This window comes from Alligator mississippiensis, chromosome 2 (assembly GCF_030867095.1).
Source record: "Alligator mississippiensis isolate rAllMis1 chromosome 2, rAllMis1, whole genome shotgun sequence".
Lineage (NCBI taxonomy): Eukaryota > Metazoa > Chordata > Crocodylia > Alligatoridae > Alligator > Alligator mississippiensis.
In genome coordinates this window covers 32,937,484-32,957,844 of record NC_081825.1, presented here as the reverse complement: position 1 = coordinate 32,957,844, position 20,361 = coordinate 32,937,484, and the positions used below count along the sequence as shown (strand labels likewise).

Below are 20,361 nucleotides of genomic sequence, written 5' to 3'. Positions count from 1 at the left end.
CTGCAGGTCCCTTCCAGCATGATTTCTCTCTGATTTTATGAAACAGTGAAGGGTGAGGTGGTGAAATCAAGGGTGGGGCTCAGCTTTCCTGGCCCTTTCCTGTCTGGCAGTAACACCAAGGAAAAGCTGTGGGTACTAGGGTGGCAGTGACCCCCTCCCTGACTCTGGGCTTCACATCTGATCCTCTAACACCCACCTTTGTCATTTACCTTTGGAAAGGTGAAGCAAAGGGCATCTCTCTCCAGAGTACCTGCCTACGGGCGTGGGGGTCTCCAGAGGGAGCTCTGCCAGCTGCAGGGACACGGGGCTGGGACTACAGGGGCAGCCTGGGCTGCTAGCGCCTGGCAAGGCGAGGCAGCTGTCCCATGCCCCAGGCGCCGCATGTCCAGACCCCTTGCAGGACAGGGCATGCAGCAGGTCATACCACTGAGCACAGTTGCCAGGTGTACAAATAATTATGTCTGTACAATAACTTCAGCCCTTGAACAATCAATAACAGTAAAAGTGTTCAAAATGTATGATAATAGTTGAGGCAGATAATTGACGCAGCATCTGCAAAACCCAAGTCACTCTCAGAGCGTCTTAACCAACTTTTGAGCTTGCTGTCAGCCTCAAAACAAATGTTTCAGCTTGGATGCCCCATTTCCCACTCACTGGGAGGGGCAGTGAGCAATAGCAAGTAAATAAGAGTTATTTGCAGAGTTATTTGCATATTTTTCCAGCAAACACATAATTTCGAGCTTCCAAGGCGATCATTTCATCTGGAAGCCCTGCCAACGCTGCCACCAACCACCACTCCGTCCCAGTCCCGCACGCGCGGGACAGAGTGACGCGTCTGCGCCTGCGCACCCAGGCAGCAGCGGCGGCGGCGGCGGCCGCTCAGGTGCCCCCAGTCACGTGACATGGGGCGATGGCGGCTCTCGCGACGCCCTCAGCGAGGCTGGGCGCATGCGCAGAACCGTTGCCGCCCCTGCCGCCGCCGCTGGCCTCGGCGGGGCTCTATGGGGAAAACATGGCTCCTTTCCCCGAGGAGGTGGATGTTTTCACGGCCCCGCACTGGCGGATGAAGCAGCTGGTCGGCCTCTACTGCGATAAGGTACCGCGTGCGCGCCGGGAGCTGCCGCCCTGCCCCGGCCTGGGCGGGCCAGCGGGACGATTTACCGAGTGCGCAGCTGTCAGCGCTTCCCCCTTCACCTCGTGGGCTCGTCCCCCCCCTGCTCCCAGCGGTGGGCTCGTCCCCCCCCTTCTACCTGCGGCAGACGCGCGTCCCCGCCCCACACCCCGGGGGCGCAGGCCCCGCCCCTCCGTGGGGGGCGGGGGTGGGCGGGCGTGGGCAGCGCCCCGCACCTGGAAACCCCCGAGTGGGGCCTGGCTGCCAGGGGCGCCTCATTCCTCTGAGCAGCGTGGCCAGGTCTTCAATAGGACATTATGCTCCTGGAAGCTCAACATGATCGTGTTTGCTAAAAAACTATTGCCCAGTGGAAAAATAGGCAAATACGTCTGCAAAGAAGCAGCCGCCTTATTTCCTTGACACCTGACTGTCAGCCATCGCGGAGTGATGGAGACCTGGGTGCTCAGAGTTGAAGCATTTCTTTATTTTGAGGCAGGCAGTGATGAGAGAGTGCTGGCAGCAAACCTGAAAGTCAAGTTAGGACTGACTCCCTGAGAGCAGCTTGGTCTTTACAGGTGCTGCATCAATGAGCTGCTTCAAAAATCATGCTATGCTTTGAAGGGTGTCCAGGTTGTAGCGGTATTGGTCTAGAGGAAAAAGCAATCGGGGCTCGTGGACAGAAGTGATATCTTTGATTAGACAAACAAGGTTTTCTCAGCAAAATTTCTTTAATTGCAAGCGTTCAGGCACAAACACCCTTCATCAGGCATCAGAGAAAAGACTGTAAAAGTTCTCCTGGATAGAAATGGAAGTTCATATTTCAGAGGATTTCATGGAGGCGTCCGTAGTACATTTTGAATGATTTTGCTCTTATTGATCATACGTTATGCTAAGGTTGAAGTTATTGTACAGATATGATACTTACTATATACTTGGCAACACTGCCTCCAAGGGGCAGGGACTTCCTCAGGCCTCTTGACTGCTGTTTGGGCATGTGGGCCGGAGCCCACCCAGCAGAGCTGTGGGCCCCCTTGAGGATGGGGCCGCTAAGGTCTTATCACTCATTTTTTGGGGACAACTCAAAGACAAAACAGGTGGGAGTGAGGATCCTGGGGTCGGAACAAGTGCACCAAGGCGAGCACCGAGCAGAGCATGCCGAACACCACCCGCTGGCCCACAGATGAGTCCACCAAGCCAATGGATGCTCTCCTATGAAACTGCCTTGAGACGGGAATGGACCAGGGATAGGAAAGCAGACCTAAACCTTTTTTTCTGGTTAGATATATTTATAGCTTGGTTGGGGCCAGGGGGAGGTTGACCAGGTCTTTTTGTCACCTTCAGTCACATGGACCTAGGCCCACCAAGTCCCACTTGCCACAGGTGATATCTTTTATTGGCCTCCCTTGGATGGATAAGCTACAGGAAAGGTGAAATTTGATTCCTTGGGACAAAACTAATGAAAAAAGGGACAGGAGTGGAGGTCAAAAGTTCAAAACAATGCCAAGGGAGGCACTGAGCAGAGCACACGGGACAGCACCCACTGGCCCTCAGATGAGTCAAAGGAGCCAACGGAGGCTGCCCAGCGATACTCTGCTCAGAGACAGGAACGAAGTAGGGCAAGGAGAGTGGCTCAGCAGTCCCTGGGGATCCTCCCGGCCAAAGCCTTCCTGGTCAGATACATGGCCAGCTTGGTCAGGGCCAGGAGGAGGTTGACCAGGAGGTCCTGGGACTTGATGGGGCCATGGACAGGGAGTCTCTAAATGAAAGGTGCGGAGAGTAGTGCAGCCAGAGCCTCAGCAGGAGGGGGTGACCAGTGTTTCTTTAGGTGGCCTGTGTTCCTGGGCCCCCTGTGTATTTGGGGCATGCTGATCCTAACCAACCTAGCCATCTACATGACCAGGAAGGAGGCTGTGGCTGGGAAGACCCCTGAGAGCTATGGGGCTCTTTTCCTGATCTCTGGGCTCGTGTCACTGGGCAGCATCTGTTGGCTCCTTGGACTTGTTTGAGGGCCAGTGGACGCTGTCTAGTGGCTCTGCTTGGTGTTCCTGCTTGGCACACTAGTTATTAACCTGTGACCTCCACTCCTGTCCTTGTTTTCATCATTATTTGTCCCAGGTATTCAGTAACACATCATTAGTGGTTTCTAGTGCTAAAGGGGGCTGATAGTTTCCTTGGTGGGCCTGAGCCTGTGACTCTTCTTGACATGTTAAAATTCCTGTATATTTGGGACTTGCTGATCCTAGCCAAGTTAGCCATCTACTTGACCAGGAAGGAGGCTCTGGCTGGGAGGCCCCTGGGGGCTGCGGGGCTGTTTACCTGATCTCTGGGCTTAATTTCACTGGGTAGCATCCACTGGCTCCTTGGACTTGTTCGAGGGCCAGTGGGAGCTGTCAGCTCTATTTGGTGTCTCTCCTTGGAGCATTTGTTTTAAACCTGTGACCTCACTCCCTTTAGTTGTCCCCCAAACTCAGTTGATGCATACCTAATAGATGTCTGTAATAACGGAGGGGGCTAATTGTTGCTGTCTGGCTTTAAGACCCAAGTTCCCCTTATGCATCATATAGGCCTGTGTAGTTGGGATAAAATGAGACCAGCTTTCAACTGCAATATGTTCTTCCTCAGGTCTGTCTGGCATCTGGGAGCTGGTCTCACTGTCCCAACCACAAAATTTCTGCTGGTCTCACTGTCCCAACCATTGGTCTCACTGTCCCAACCACAAAAGTCCCATAAAAGAGATCAGCCTAAGAAATCCTAATTGTTCACATAATTTCTAGACCATCACAGCTACAGCATTGCTTTTACACTGTTGTTTACTTTTATCTCATCCAAAGATTTGGCCTAATCATTTGGGATGTGTTAAAGTAGATATTGAGCTGGTTGGATAGGAATATTGGGGGAGGGGTCATTTTAATACTGACAGAACTCTGTTATAGTTTGTGCATTTACTTTCTCATTTTCAAACAATAAACTCTTTCGCTAATGCATATGAAGTGGAAATTTGTATCCAAGCATTAGAAGAAATAGCAGGTGTGTAGGATTGTATCGCTTTTCCTGCTATAGGTCTATTTACGTCCTTTGTACTTGAGGTCAGTTTTATTAGCTATGTAGCAGAAAAGTTTCTAGCTTCTCTGAAGTGTCTTGAGTTTTGTCCTTGAGTGATCTCAGTTCTTAATTAGATCAGGTTGGGTTTCCATTTATGCTGCAACCATAATCAGCCAAATCCAAATTCAAAGCTACCTTTAATTACCTTTTTTACATTTAGGTAAGAATTCTTGTGGGTGATATCTTTTTATTGAACCAACTATATGTTTGGTATAGACATAGACCTGTGTCTGTACTAGTGGTTCTTAACTTTTTTAGACTCAAGGCACCCCTAGGAAAATGCCAGCTTTCAGTTTTCACCCTTTTTTGATTATAGAAAAATAAGAGCATTTTTTTCTGTTGCAAAGAACTCACAAAGACCACAGCTATGGATTTCTAGTTGAAATCTCTGGGTTTATCTTGACTCATGTTTGTAAACCTAACCGTACTAAAATTGCTTGGCACCCCACATCACCTTAGAAAGGATCTTAAGGCACCCCGGTTGAGAATTACTGGTCTATACCAACAATAGGCCTGTGTCTATACCAGCTATACAGTTGGCCCCAAAAAAAGAGATCACCCACAAGAATTGTTGCCTCTTGCATATCTCCTGGACCATAATGGCAACAGCATCTTCTCCACATCCATTTACATTTGGTGTTTTTCCTGTGAAGTCCCTACTGTTTTATAATAACCTGATGTATTTTCTCTGATGATTCTCTCATGCTCAGAGAGAAATTTCAAATTAGATGCAAATGTACAGTGACAGTTTTCCCAAATTCCATCATTATTGGTAAGAAGTTGGTGCACTGACACTCCTACCAGTCAAATGTGGGACTTTTCATAAATTCATAGATGCTAGGGTTGGAAGGGACCTCAGTGGATCATCGAGTCCAACCGCAATGAGTCCACTTTCAATGATTGTTTAAAAGATTGTATTAGGTGGTGTTCTTTAGGATGGTTAGGTGTTATGCTTTCTCAGTGAGATGTAATCAGTGTGACAAAGAACCATAGACAGAACACTTAATGGTGCTTGACTACATCTGTGAAAGTCATTCAGTTTAATCATTTTATCACTGAGTAAATGGAAGAGCCCTTGTCATAAATCTTTCCTAACTTCTTGGATGGCATCTTGAGCAATTTGGACACACTATTCAGGGATTTTCTTTTCATATGTAAAGATACAAGCACTCTTCTTTATGAATTCTTACAGCTATTGTCAAATCTTATTTCATGTTTCATGAGCCAAGTATTATTATTCTTAGAAATGATATCTTAGAAATGATAGAAAGGTGGGGAAGGGCCACAAGTCACCTAGTCCGTCCCTTTGTGCTGATGCTTAAATGATATCTTGAATGCCTTGTCTAACCTGTTTTTAAAAACCTTCAAGTAAAGGGATTATACAGCTTCCTTAGCTTGTTATCGTGCTTCACTATCCTTACTTAAATCCCCTCCTCCCCCCCCCCCCCTCCAAATCATTGCCAATTCAGCCAGTTGCTCCATGTTTACCTGAAGTATAGGACAAGAGGAACAATTGATTTCCATCTCCTTTTTAATGCGTTTTGTGTTGGGTGGTTGCTATCATATCTCTTCCTGGTCTTCCTTTTTCAAGGCTAAAACTCATTCCTTTAACTCTTCCACATTGTGTGTGTTTTCTGAACTACTTGTAATTATTATTGTTTTCCTCTGCACTGTTCATATCTTCTTTTTTTTTTAAGGTGCTCTAAGTTGAACACTGATCACCAAGTGTTGCATAGTAATTACTATCTGTGTCCCCTGATTATACATCTCAGAACAAGATTTGCCTTTTTTCTTTGCTAAAAGGATTGCATTGTTGACTGGTGCTCAGTCTAAGATATATTCTGACTCTACAGAGTAGAGCATACTTTCTATTCATCATTCAAGTTAATGAAAATATTGAAGAGAATCAGGCCTGGGACCAACCCTTGTGAGACCCTAATTGATGTACCATCCCAATGTGATGGCGACTGATTGATAACTATTCTGAGAACAATTTTTTCAGCTAGTTATATACCCATCTAGTAGCAATTTAATTTTGTGAGTCTTTCAGAAAGCTTCCAAATATTAAGATATACTACATTATTGCTTCTCCTCATCTGTAGTTGTTTTTTGGCAGAAGGAAGGAGTTGGTTTGAGGTGATTTGTGAAATCTATATTGGTTATTTTTATTGCCTTCAAAACCTTTACATCAAAGATGTGCCACAGGTTGGCTATGTGACACAAGTGGCACGTGACAGATTGGAGAGGGGACAGGCAGTACCGTAGCAGATACAGCAGAAAGCAGAGCAGCAGATCGGGTAAGGAACACAGTACAAGAAGCAGATTGGACATAGGGTGGGAGAGTTTGGAAAGTAGAGCAGCAGATTGGACAGGGAAGGGGATTGGAGTGATATTTGAGAAGGGCACTGGGCTAATTTGTGGCATGCCTTCTAAAAAGTTTGGCTCCTGCTGCTTTGTTGTTCTAAATTGGTCATCTAAACTTTTTTTTAGCATCTTTCTGAGCATCAAACCGAACCTGCCTGGTCTGTAATTCTCTGTCATCCTTTTTCTCCTTTCTGAACATGGATGCTAGGTTTTCCCATGTCACCTTATGCATCTTCTTTATGTTTTTTCTTTTGTGAAGACTGGAGGAAAGAAAGCATTGAATAGTAGGGCTGTGCGAAATGTCAACATGTATTTAATTTCGAAGCTGTTTCAATGCATTTCAAGCTTGAAACAGCAAAATCGAATCAAAATGAAAGGCAAAACAGCTTTGAAATGAAATCAGGGCTGTGGGGCTGTGCTAGACTCCTCCTGGGGGACATGGGCCCCTGGATCTGTGCACAGGATGACAGCAGGCTGCCACTGCTGGCTGGGGCCAGCACTAGCACCTGAATCTGCCTGGTGCAGCCCATGCTGAGCTCTGGGCAGACTCGGGTGCTGATGCTAGCTCCACTGGCAGTGGCAGCATGTTGTCATCCCGCACGCAGATCCGGGGGCCTGCGCCCCCCGGAGGAATCTGGCACCGCCCTGCATCCCTCCCAGGGGGGCGCAGGACCCTGGGTCTGCTCGCGGGATGACAGCAGGCTGCCGCTGCTGGCAAGTTTATATGATTTTGCTTTGAACAGTTTGAGGTGCAATTTCCCAGAAACCGCTACACCTATCTCCTTGAAACATGGCAGACTTCATACCCTCAGAAGGGGCTACCATTCCTACAATTTTCATCTGAGTCAGGCAAGAAACGACAAAGTTGTAGGCATTTTCATGATTCCCCATTATAGCCTTTGGGCAAAATATTGAAATGGAGAAACAGCTTCAATGAAACGAAACGGAACAGTGCTTTGAAACAGCGAAACAAAACACTATCCCTTTGAAATGGCGAAATGGAAGTAGAAATGAAACGGTGCTGTTTTGCATAGTCCTATTGAATAGTGTTGTATTTTTTGTTCTTTCCTATTAGTTAATTGATTCTATTTTTTTTTTCTCTCCTAACATAATAGAGAACCTGTTCTTTTTCCTGTTATGGGTTACAACTAGTAAGGGGAATTTTTTTCCTTAGCCTTCCTGATCTGATTCGTAAATGTTTGTGCTATTCCTTTAGACTTATACCGTACTTAGTTTTGAGTCATTGTTTCTATGTGGATGACTCCTTGATTTTCAGGTGATTAAAGAGTTCTCCCTGATGCAACCGTACTGGTTTCTTACAATGCTTATCTTTCTTTTTCATTTGAAGAGCATGCAGTTATGCTTTTAAGGTAGTTATCTATTTCAGTAACTGCCTGTTCTCAAATTATCCTTTAGATCACCATCTATCTGACCGGGAAGGAGGTTCTGGCTGTGGGGGACCCCTAGTGATTGTGAGGCCATTTTCCTCCACTCTCTTGTCCCTTCATGCTTCTGGGCAGTGTTTCACTGGGCTGTGTCCACTGGCTCCTTGTACTCATTTAAGGGTCAGTGGGGACTAACTGATGTTTTGTCCTTGGTGTCCCCGCTGGGAGGATTTGTTATTAGCCTTTGACCTGAATTCCCATCCCTGTTTTCAAATTTGTGGTCCCACAAAATTAGTTGTTGTGTCCCCTGTAGCCTTCCTAATTAAGGGAGGCTAAAGGTTTTTCTGGTGGGCCTAAAACCCACTGTTCCAATGGCAAAGCAAATAGGCCCTTAGATCATGAGTCAGTCACATGCAGCCCATGGGCCAGATCCAGCCAGCAAAAAGATGTTACCCAACCTAGCAACCTGGGTTTGGGGGTGAGAAAAGCTGTTTATGATCTGGTTGTTCCCTTAGGACTGTACTGTGTTAATTCAGTCAGCTGTTGCTAAAAGGTTGCTGATTCCTGCTTTAGAAAATCTCCCTGAGAGATCCTACCCATGAGTTTGAGTGAAGAGTTGATTTTTCCATGAGTTTGCTGAAGCCCACGTTCGTGGCAGCATTTGAATCTTTTAGTTCTTCTTTTATTTAGTCCTTCAGTCACATTATGTAGAATTGTACATTTTAAATTTGTCATGGAGCACATTCAGGGAGAGGTGTTTCAATCATTTCTTTACATTGTTAATAAACTACCATATGTGCAGCACAGAATTAAGGTAAATTCTTTACTTCTGTTTTTTATAGGATAATCACAGATTAATTTCTTACATGTTAAAGGTATAAAAATGCTTTCAGGTGGAGGTAGGCAGGCAAGGTTCTTTGGGTAGATATGATATCTTTTATTAGTCCAACTGAGTAGTTGGAAAAAATTTCTTGGCAAACTTTTGGGTGCAGTCATCCTTCAGGTGAAGCTGGAATTTTCCTTGAAGGATGAGGGATTAAAGTGATATCTGAAGCAACTAACTATGCATTTGAAAAGCTATGACTTTTTTATACAAATACATTAGAAAAGATGATCAAAATAATTGACATCTTGACTTTCCAGTTCAAAAGAGAAAAAGTATTATTTGCTGGCTTAGTTGGGGAAGAGAACAGATTTTCTTGTTTTATGATTAGCCCATTTCTACACTATCGCTTGGGAAAAAATTGATAATGTTTTCATTTTGCTTTAGAAGAATTCTGTTCCATTACTTTAGCATATGTACTCACTCATTTCTACCAGTTCTTTAGAATATAGGCAGCCGGAGTTAAATTTTTGTACTTGTGTTTAGTGCTCAGTTATTGCTAATCAGCTTACTGCTGCTTACACATTTTCCTACTTAACAGAATGACAGAACCACCACCAAGCACAGTGGTTCCCAAGCTATGAGCCCACAGCAAACAATGTGAGCCCATAGCAGTGTGTGGACTGTACTAGGCCCTTGTGGTGCACATTAAAAGGGTGCATAATTTTCTGTGAGAAACGTTGGAGGTTGGTAATCCAGAATGTCTGGGAGGGTACTGATTTAGAAAATTCAGCACTGGTAAAGCTAAAAAATAAGATGAGTTAGGTTTCTATATAAAGCTATCGGGTGCCCTGCCATCCTTCTAAAGATTTCTAGATTTAGAAAAATCAAGTTTTCTAAGAAATCACAGCTCCGTTTAGTACTTCCTCTTCAGGGTGTAAACACCTTTGTATCTACTCATTAGCCCTGCACCTTGCCCTCTAATCAGTGATTGTACCTGTTCTTTTTCTCATATTGGTTTCTAGACATTTTTGTAACTTCTCTTTATCCTTCTTAGGAAGTTATCACCTCACTTTTTACCTTTTCGGAATATTTTTATTTCCAGTTTATAATGCAGACTGGCTGCAATTAAAAAAAATCAGGTATGTTAATTCTTGCAAATCAGTGTTTCAGTGAAGCTGTAATGTTGTTTTTTCCCCTTTTCTTTGTAGTGTAGAGCCAGCTTTTTAGGCACAATAGCCTACATGCACCCTAAGCCCTTTTTAGCACGGTTGCCATCTCAGGTCGTCTTCCCTCCATTCAAATTTGCCAAACAAAAAAAAAAAACCCTTTCTGTACTTCTAGCTCCTTTCTTCCCCATTCTGTCAGTTTTGTGTTTGTTTGGAACAGCTGCAGATTTTCGTCATCCTGCCATAACAGCCTCTGGTCTTCAGTAGTCACCCAGTAATTCTTTTCTATGCACCTTACACTGCAGGTAGTATATTTTCCATATATAACATGCCACAGAATATAATATGCAACTTGTTTTTGAAAGGCAGATGAAAAAAATACTTCTTTTCTGGAGTTATGGCTCTATAGACAAGGGACAGAGTCTAATTTAAGCTGACTCACCCTCCCTTTCCTGTTTAATAAAAGCTGAAATCCTAATTGCTGCTGGAAGCTTGTCTCTAGGTGGATGATTTTGAAAAGAGCTCAAGAGTCTCCAGGGCTGTAAACTAGAAGCGAAGAGACTAGGAACAGCTAGCAGACAGCAAATTGCTCTAAGAAAGCTTACCTTGATTGGTGGAACATCAAGACCATTAAAAAGGAGAGGTGATCTTTAGCATGTTGGAGTGAAGAACAATGAGCCCTTAAATCAAATTGACTCAGCTACTTGTATAGTAATGCCAAAGCTGCTGCAGTGTGGAGCAGGAATCAAAGCAGGGTGCTTCTATCCCTGGCAGAATATATGCTTTCCTATTTAATACATGCACCCCAATTTTGGGGGGCTGATTTTTTTTGGCGGTGGGGGGGGTGATAGGTGCATGATAAGTACGAAAAATATGGTAATACCCTTGTGTGTGCCTTTACTCTTGTCACCCCAGGCAGTAGTAGTGGCACTGTCACCATTTCTGCTTCTTGCCACCCTAGGAGGAGCAGTTTCTTTCCTGATTTCCTCTTCCATTCTCTGGGGAAAAATGGAGGTGAGATGAGAAGCTGCAGACCTGTGAAAGCTAGAGGCTATAATTAGTATCTTGTAGTGTTTATACAGGTATTATGCAATTATCCCAGAACATGGTGCATAATCTCTGAAATAACTGATTAGGTTGGGTTTAGTCTGCAGCTTCTGAGAGGATCTTAGTCTTTAGTTTGTTTTTTGTAGTTGGCTCTGCCTAAAATGAGGGATTAAGCAAGAGCAAGGAATTTTCTGTATGTTTTCTTTTGAGTATCTTGGAGACTTGCACAAGGGCATTGTGGTCAGGCTGGCACAGAGAGGCAAAAGCATTCCTGAAGTGTCTGTAGTGGGTGAGTCACCAGAGTAGTAGAGACATACCCTGAGGCTCCTTTCATTTTACTCCATTTTAGTAGGTTAGGGACATTAGGTATGTTCTGATGTATGGGTAAGAGCTTGTCTGGCAAATCAAATGAAGCTGTGAAGTAGAAGTTGTGCATATAAATTACATATGTAATGTACCCACATGGATGCTCTTATTCAGACTTAAGCTCCACTTGTTCTTGTAAAGAAAACAGAAATTTGTTTAAACTTTGGGGAAAAAATGGATGATGCATAAAGCCCTCTGCTTCACCACGTTACAAGAATTAAAGCTTAAATGACTGTGGGTGTGCATAGCTTTTAGTAGAGAAGCAATGATTTTGTGGGTGATATCTTTTACATGTTTAGGATAAAGTTGGACAAACTTTCCAATGCAAGGCTTTCTTATTTTGTGCAGTGTTAATACCAACTTAATTAAAAGCTATGCAAAAACAATTGGCAGTTTAATAGAGCACAGACTTCATCTGTGAGATTTTTATTTGATATACTGTATTTACTCAAATCCAAGATTATTTTTTTTCCCATCAGCATAGACGGAAAAAAGCCCTGCCTTGGATTCGGGTGCTGGCCTGGGTCAGGCAGCAAGTCAGATCCAGGGGGGCAGGTGGCAAAGGACAGGCAGTAGTGGGGAGAGGCATGTGGGAAAACAGGCACAGGCTGTGGGAGGACAAGGATCAGGCATCTGGCCCCTCGCACTTCTACTACAGCCGTAGAGGGGGTGGGGGCAAATTTAAGATGACCTTCCACTAATTTGATTCTATACATGAAAAATTGAACAAATTTTATAATTTTTCATGTATATAATCTAATTACAGGGGGGTTGTCTTAAATTTTAAGTCATCTTGGTTTTGGATAAATAAGGTACTTAAAGAAATTTTGTAACCTAATTTAGGTCCAAAATTAAAAAGTGGTGTTCCAGGTTGGGGTGGGGTTTTTTTAAAACTCCGCCATCAAAAGAGTTAAATTCAGAGTTCTTTTTGTTCTCTTTGAATTTAGTACTCCCCTGTAGTATGGTGAATTAATTTAGGTGCATTATCTGACCATCATCATCATCATCTTTATCTTGACACCTATAAAATGTGTTTAGGTTATATAGAATTGATTACTGTAGTATCACAGCATCTCATGGTCTTGTGTTATTTATTTTCACAAGTAAGTTCTCACAGCAAGATAAGTAAGGGAATGCTATTCCCATTTTACAGATTTGTGTTGAGAAGAGGGCAAGACAGAGAGCCAGAGGGTTAAATCCACAAAATTACACATTATGATGCTGAGCCTACTCCGCTGTCTGGTCAAGCCCTTGAATACCTATGCTTTATTTTATCACGCACATTAACAGTTAGGATGTGCCTGTGTAGTACAGTGCAGTACCATGCAGGAATACTCAAACTAGCTTGGGTGGCGGGAGCAGTATAGCTGCATAGCAAAGCATTCTTTCTGGATTAGATAGCTCTTTTGAGAAGCAGGGTATGTGAGCCAAGGTAAAGCACCAAACACTGTGCTGCTTAAAGTACCCAAGCTAGCTTTGAACAGCACTGCGTTGTGCCACATTGGCATACCCTTAGGCATCTAAGAGTGGGAGTTGCAGAAGGCAGTATGCCAGAGTTGGGAGCGGCCTAAACTAGTTAGGAAATGCTATGAAGAAGAGTGGGACAAGCCCTTCCCCCAGGTAATTCAGGACTGGAGGGGTGGTACCTCCTCCACTCAGAAGTCATAGCCAAGATCACTCTGTTAGATTTAGGCAATTAACTAAGATAAATTCTTTCTCACAGAAAATAAAAGGAAGAGGAGATGGTGGTGGTGGGCAGCTCACTTATGCCCAATAGCCCAGCAATTAGAACACCTGCCTCAGAAGTACAAGAACGGGGTATGGGTGTTTCCTCTGCTCCCTTAGGAGAAGGGATTGGAAATGAGGTCTTTAAGCTCCCAGATGCGTACTTTGACTGTTTGGTGCAATGCTGCTGCTGCCAGCACCACCTCCTACCCCTAGGCATTCGATGTGATGTAGATGTGTTTTGAAAATACATGCTAGATTGAACTCCCAGGAGTGGGGAATGCTTAGTTTGATAATCTGGCCAGAGTTTAGGTACTAAGGTATTCATTGCCATGAGGATTTTTCTCGTGCCCAGGAGTAGAAATTTAGGTCCATAGTGTGTTTGGCTGAGCAGAAGGTTGAACATTTCAGACTTTGGATGCTGTAGATATTTTGGGTTTTTTATGTTATAGCTTAAAATGTACCTGCTACAGACTTAACTTGACTAATCAGGGCCTTATGACTGTAAGGCTCTCTCTTCTGATTAGCTTATTCCACAGCTCCAATCTTTTAATAACGAATGCCAGATAGTGAAACTGATGGGTCGGTGTTCATTGTCCAAGGCCAATAAAATGTACTAAATAAGGAAAAATAAACCGTATAAACTGTACAAAATTGTTGTAAAAAACCCCAGTTGGTGCATAATGTGGTGCTAGTTTCAGAGATAAGAGAAAAATTAGCTCAGCGCTCCTTCAGTTTATTGTATTTCAGAAGAAATGCTGTGGCTGAAGAAGGCTCAAGTAGAGTTTGCATCTCCTGCCACGTGGAATTGACAGCCATGAACCCTTTTTCACAGCTAGGCACTCAAGTGGCTGGGCAGACTCTTTCTGTCTGTCTTGGGGGAAGGGGAAGGCGGAGGTTCCTCTGGGAATTCAGTCTTTTTTCCCTGACTTGACTTGCTGCATCACCCTGCACACATTGCTCGATGATTTTATTAATTTTTCCCTTTTTTATAAAATAGGGTTAATTTTTTTTCTTATTGAGTATTTTAAAAATTAACTACCTGATTGGTACAAATGTATGATCACTGTATAATCTTGCCAGCATTATTCTATGCTGTCTCATTCTTCCGAGCACAAAATAATTGTAGCAGAAACCTGCAGAAACCTTGTTCTTTTCTCAGAAAAGAACATTGGGATTTAGAAAAAAAGTTTGGGCGCTGCAGGCTGCATGTGTACTTTGTTTGATCCTGTCTGAATCTGTGATCGTTGTGTCTGCTATTTTAAGATAGTTCATTGAATTCGGTCATCTTAAGTCATACTGAAATCACTGTATTTGATATTTAAATTGAAGTCTTCTTTGAAGAGATCCTAGTACCTTTGGTCTTCCCCTAGTTTCTCCTTTATACTATTAGCTTTTGAACCTAACAACTAAACATTAAAAATGGTGTCTTCCATATTCCCTTATCTATGAAATAGTAACTGAATTGTAGAAATATGCATTTCTTCACAGGAAGCATAGTTTTATCCTTAATGTTGCTGCAGTCACAGACTTTTTAAATGGTTTTAGGGAATGTTTGTTTTGTGTTGAACATTAGTTCTTTGGTTGCCCTCCACTATTGATACATTTTGCGGAGGTGGGAGCTGTGTGGAAAACCCCATTTTGTCAGTAGGTCATAGCTGATTATTTGAGAGTTGGAAAATTAAAGAAGGCAGTAAGCTGATTTGTAACGGGGTGTTCATCCTCTTTCTGTCCTTATTGGTTGGAATGTATTTAAAAGCCAGTTTTGACTTGGTCCTTTCCATCTCTACTGATATTGGCAGGGGCCTCTTCACTGGTTAAACTAAAATATTGCATATATCAACAGTGAGAAATTTGATAGATTCATGATGCGGATTTAGAAAATTGCTAGGGTTAATGTTTGAGCTAACTAGATGTCTGGCATGTTTTAGATGACCTTTATTGTGTTTTAGATGAGCCTGTTTCCAAAATATGTGCCAGGGTCTGATTATTTGATACAGAGAGGTTTTGGGGGAGCTCCCTCTGTTGGGAAGCTGACGCACAGAGCTGTGTTTGGTTCCATCTGCTGGGCCTGTTCTCAGGTTTCCTGGATTTCAGTAAACTGCAGGGCTGTTTTCTCCTTCGGTATCTCTCATGCATTTTGTGTTTGGGCTCCCTTTTTATCCTACCAAAGGAAAAGTGTCCCATAACTTATCGAAGGCACCTAGGACAAGTGCTGATACCCCACTGCTTTAAAACCTATTCTTTCCTATGATTCCAGCTGTGTGAATATTTTGAGATATAGCTGACACTTCTGGAACATATGATAGGCATGGCATGTGTTTTATACTCATTGTGCAAGGCTTTGTGCAGGACTTCGCAACATCATTGCACTTTAGGTTCATAGGAAAGTAGGGCTGGAATAGACCTCACAAGGTCATCTAGTCTATCTCCCTGCTCAGGGTAGGATTATCCCTTACTAAGCCATCTCAGCCAAGTGTCTGTCCAGCCTTTTTCTAAACATTTTCAAGGATGGAAATTACACAGTTTTTCTAGGTAGCCTGTTCCAATGCCTGATGATCCTCATAATCAGAAAGACTTCTTCCTAATCTCTCACCTAAATTTCTCCTGCTGCAGCTTGAGGCCATTTCTCCCAGTCCTGTCCCCCACAGCCACAGAGAAACCCATGTCCTTCCTTTCTATTAAAACACAATAGAGAACAAATCATACAGAAAAAAAGTATCCTGAACATAGTGCCTTTACATCTGGCTTGTCCATACGTTGGGAATCCAGAGGGATTTGTGTTCAGTGTGGCAGACTTTTCTTCTGTGTTAGTTGTCCTTCATCTTGAACTGGTGAAAAATGACATGAGGAATAAAGCAGTCTTTCCCTTAATCTTTGATTCCCTTCCGTTATGATACTGTCTTCAACAACCGTAACAGCTAATTATACATGCCTGCCAAGGGACCTCATTGCTTCTAAGCTTCAGCTAGCTTCCTTGGCATACCACTTGGTGGTTGAAGTTAAGCATTCTCAGTCATCCCTGGTCTTTTGAGTACCTGTGTGAGTCCTTGAACGAAAAGGTCTTCCTTTGTGATACAGCTATTTTGATAGCAACAGCTTTGTGAAATTACTAAGCATTTATAAGGTGTATATAGACATAGTCTTCAAATTACAGGTAGTTTTAATACCAAAAGCCTCTGTAGTCCCTACTTAACAAGGTCAGGAGGTGGAAAGATGAAATGGAAATGGACCTGCTATAGAAGAGTCTCCCAAATTGCTGTCTGCACCCAACAACTCTTTAGCTTTCTTCTGAACACTCTGAAAGCTCCAAGATTAAATGTAAGAATTAAGGCAAAAAAAAAATCTGGGCCTTAGGGAAAAGTAGGCTTTTTAGGCAAAGGGGAATTAAAAAAAAAAAAATCTCTTTACAGACTGACTTCTGTGGGTTAGTGCTTGAAGCATTAGACAGGGTTGTCAGACTGTCCCATAGTTGGGGTAAAATTCAGGTCTTTTCAAAAGAAGTACTATAGTAGAATACATGCATATATGTTAAGTCCAGTTCCCTGAATTTGCAAGCAGTCATTTGTCCAAGGATTTCTTTAATTGTTACTTCCAGCAAAATTGCCACTTCAAGCTTTCTTACCCAAGGGCATGAAGGGAAGATGGATCTTGCTAGTTTCTGCATTGAAATGGTTACTGAAGGAAAAAGTTATGAGCCAAACACTTTCTCTTATTTGTATTTGCAGATTTCAGCACGTAACTGAGAAAATAAATCAAATTTGGGTCTGCAAAATATCATATTTACTCAAATATATAAGATAACCCCCCCAATAGTTAGATTCTATATATGGAAAATTTATATATTTGTTATAATTTTCCAGATGCAGAATCTACATATTGGAGAGTTGTCTTGAATTCCTTCCTCATGCTATAGCAGGGAAAGCAGTGGCTGGGGGGGAGACGGGGTGAGGTGGCCCCCTTGCTGTCTGTCCTGCCCACTTCTGCCTTCAGCGTTTCTGCCCCCCCTTGCACTCCCCATCCCCAGCTCCCCCCCAGTCTTAGCCTTCCCCCCTCCCCTCCGCTCCTGCTCCACAGTTTCTGCCTCTTCTCCCTGCTCCCCCCAGTCTCTTCCCCTCCCTCCCCCACCTTACCATCAGATGCCACTCAGGCTGCTCTGTCCTGGAGCACAGCATGTGGAAGTTCAGGCCTTTCCTGGTCATGTAGCACTGTCGGTGTTGCTGATTGGCTGGGAAGGGAAGGGCGTTTTCAAGCACTCTGTCTGGGAGAGACCCCAGCCCAAGCCAGAGCTGAGCTGCACCTGACTGTAAAGAGCGGAGGGGCAGGGGCAAGGCAGAAGCTTCAGAGGGGAAGTGAAGGTAGGGCGGGCAAGAGGCTGCTGTGAATGTGACTCTGGCTCTGCCCTGGGCTCATGGCCAGAGCCATACCAGCCACCTGCTCCCCTTTCCACTTTCTTTGCAAATGTAAAACAAAGGGCTTGTCCCTCATGTTGATTGGGGGCAGGGGAATCTCATCTTATATTCAAATAAATATGGTACTTTTACTTTCAATCAGCTCATCTAAAAGATATTAATAGTAGTAGTGTAATGTTAACCAATATTTGCATCTTGAAGTTGGGGAAATGTTTTTTGCCTTAGCAAATGAATCATGCTTGAGTGCAAAGTACAGCTTGTAACGTACTGTAGGCTGTGCTGATCTGGTGTTGCGTAAGTACTTGGCAGCTATTCAGCATGTGTCAGTTGTAGCCCTAGTGGCAGTCAAGAAAATAACACTGCAACAAAAATAATCACAATCTGTGGCTTTCTTGATGGCTAGTAGATATCTGTATATTTCTGTTGGTTGATGGAACAGAAAACAAACTTTTTCTGCCCATTTCCTGGTAACCCCAATGGTAGGAGAGGCGAAGTCTCATCTTTTCTGCCTTTCCCATTTTCTCTTGGCTTCTGTGAAGATCTGTTCACATCCTGTCTATTACTCATGCAGTATAGTTCCTTGTGAATAACTCTGCTGCCTCTGCAAATACTCATAGCTTTCCAAGTGAATGCCAGAATGGTATTGGTTTGTTTCTTGGTAATTCCACTACTTCCTGCAAGGTTTTGTGTAATAGGACTTATACTGACCAGTCTGCTGGTTTCACTCTGGGCTGCTTTGGAAAACCCTAAAGAGCAGCCTAATCACCAGGGATCCTGGTTTTCTCTGTTAAAATAAAATAAATCCCCAATTTTTTGGATTAAAAAAAGTAATAATGGAAAAATGTGGATTTTGGGCTACTTTTTTAAATCCAAAAATTGGGGATTTTTTTAATCAGAGAAAACCAGTATCCCTGCTAATCACTGGAAAATACTGATTTACTTTAAATTTTGTCTGTTTTTGTAAAAAGACTTAAATGCTTAATAAAAATAAATGAAAGCTTACACTGGAAAAAAGGATTGCATTGGTTTAACAATTGCTAGGTAAAGTTTTCAGTTTGCCACTCGTCACTTTTTTCACTCAAGTCTTCCATGTTGAAAAAAGTACTGATGTGATTGGCAAATTGAAAGCTTTCCCTAGCAGTTGTTAAACCTAAGCAATCTTTTTTCCCCCAGTTTAAGCTTTCATTTACTTCTATTAAACATTTCTAGTCTTTTTGCAACAACAGACAAGTTTTTTTGAATGTTTAAATTTACAGTTATTAAAAAGTAATTAGCATACTGGTATTTCTTGCTTGCACTGTGTAGGGTGTTTATAAAAAGGGACACAATGTATTTTAAGATATGCATTTTGATTTGAGAAGTTCTGCATCTCCATACAATCTAAGATGTATCCAGTGAGCTCATTTGGCAATTAAAAATTGCCAGGCATTCAGGATGTATGAATAATCCTTCTAGCCCATCTCAACATAGGGTGGGTTTTTAGCAGTGCCAGTTTTTCAGGTACTGTTAATTTAAAGGTTGCTAGTAGAGGCAGTATTGTCTAAGTAACAGTGGAGCAAGTCTTAATGTAGCAAGCAGCAAGTCAAAGTTACTATGTAGCAAGTAAAAGTAGGGTGTCCATATGTCCCAGATTAACTGGGACAGTCCCAGATTTTAGAGGCTGTCTCAACATCTTTGCTGTTGGAGAAAATTGAACCCAAGTCTCCTGGATTGGTTGGAACCTGCCCGCACATTCCCAGCTCCTGAGTCAGGAGCTGGGTACGGGTGGGTAGGTTCATGCCAATCTGGTACTTTTGCCTCAGTCTTCTCTCAGGAGTCCAGCCAGTGGGCTGCTTCCTGGTCTGGACTCTTCTAGGCTGCAAGCAGAGTCGCTTGTCCAGTAGAGTAGAGCATGGGCAGGAGCTGTGAGGCTGTTGCCTGACCCCGATCCTGAGAGTTGCGGGGTTGGGGCTAGGTGTGTGTGTGTGTGTGTGTGTGTGTCCTGCCTGGCCCTGCTTCTGGGAGCTGTGGGGTTGGGGCTGTGCGTGTCCTTTGCCTGGCCTCGCTCTTGGGAGCCATGGGATGGTGGCGGGGTGAGGTGTGTGTATGTGGTGTGTCCTGCCTGGCTCTGTTTTTGGGAGTTGTTGGGGTTGGAGTGTGTGTGTGCGCGCGTGCTATCTTGCCTGCCCCCTCTCCTCTCCCCCATACCAGATTTCCCTCAAATGGTTACTCTAGGTATAAGTAGCTGAGCAGAGGCAGAACTACCCTGTGAGTAACAATGTGTAATGGGTTTTAATGGCTAAATACAGGTATTCAGGAAGCCCATGGCAGAAGCGTTCAAACTTTCAACCTTTACTGTAAGCACTCCTGTTTAGGTCAGGAGGTAGCAAAACATGTGTGAACCCTTGGTGGGGGCAGGTGGAGGCCCAGAGCCTGCCAGCAGGTAGAGGGGGTCTTGCACACCTCCTAGCATGCCCCACAGGTTCCCTGGGCTGCTGAAGACTCCCAAGTGGAGCCAAATCATCAAGCCGCCCTTGACTGACTGGTGGGGACATCATGGCTGCCCACCTGGACCTGATGCGGCAGCAGCTTGTCATGGCTTGCGACCTAGTGGCCACAGCCAGCTGTCCTGTGTGTGCCCATCCACTATGCCCTGTGCCCACCAGGTGTGCGTCTGCCCTGTTCTTGGTGAGGTCCTTGTAGAATGGCATGCTGTGCCCCTGGCCCACAGACCACTCTCTAGCATCAAGCATGCGGTAATAATGCCTCCTCATCAACATGAGTCGTGGCCAGACACCACTCCCAGACTTTGTTGTGACCCCTTGGCTGCATCTCTTGGGCGATATGCTTGAAGACATCTTTGATTTGATGCCTTATC

At 43.8% G+C, this 20,361-nt stretch overlaps 1 protein-coding gene across 1 annotated transcript in view; it reads left to right on the top strand.

The window, feature by feature from the left end:
• Positions 1-947: 947 nt before the first annotated feature.
• Positions 948-20,361, top strand: part of FBXL5 (F-box and leucine rich repeat protein 5) — a 65,698-nt gene continuing 46,284 nt past the window's right edge. The window contains exon 1 of the mRNA XM_006270611.4: positions 948-1,096. Within this exon, the coding sequence (XP_006270673.2) occupies positions 1,013-1,096 (84 nt within the window). The 5' untranslated portion in view covers positions 948-1,012. The remainder of the gene's footprint in view (positions 1,097-20,361) is intronic.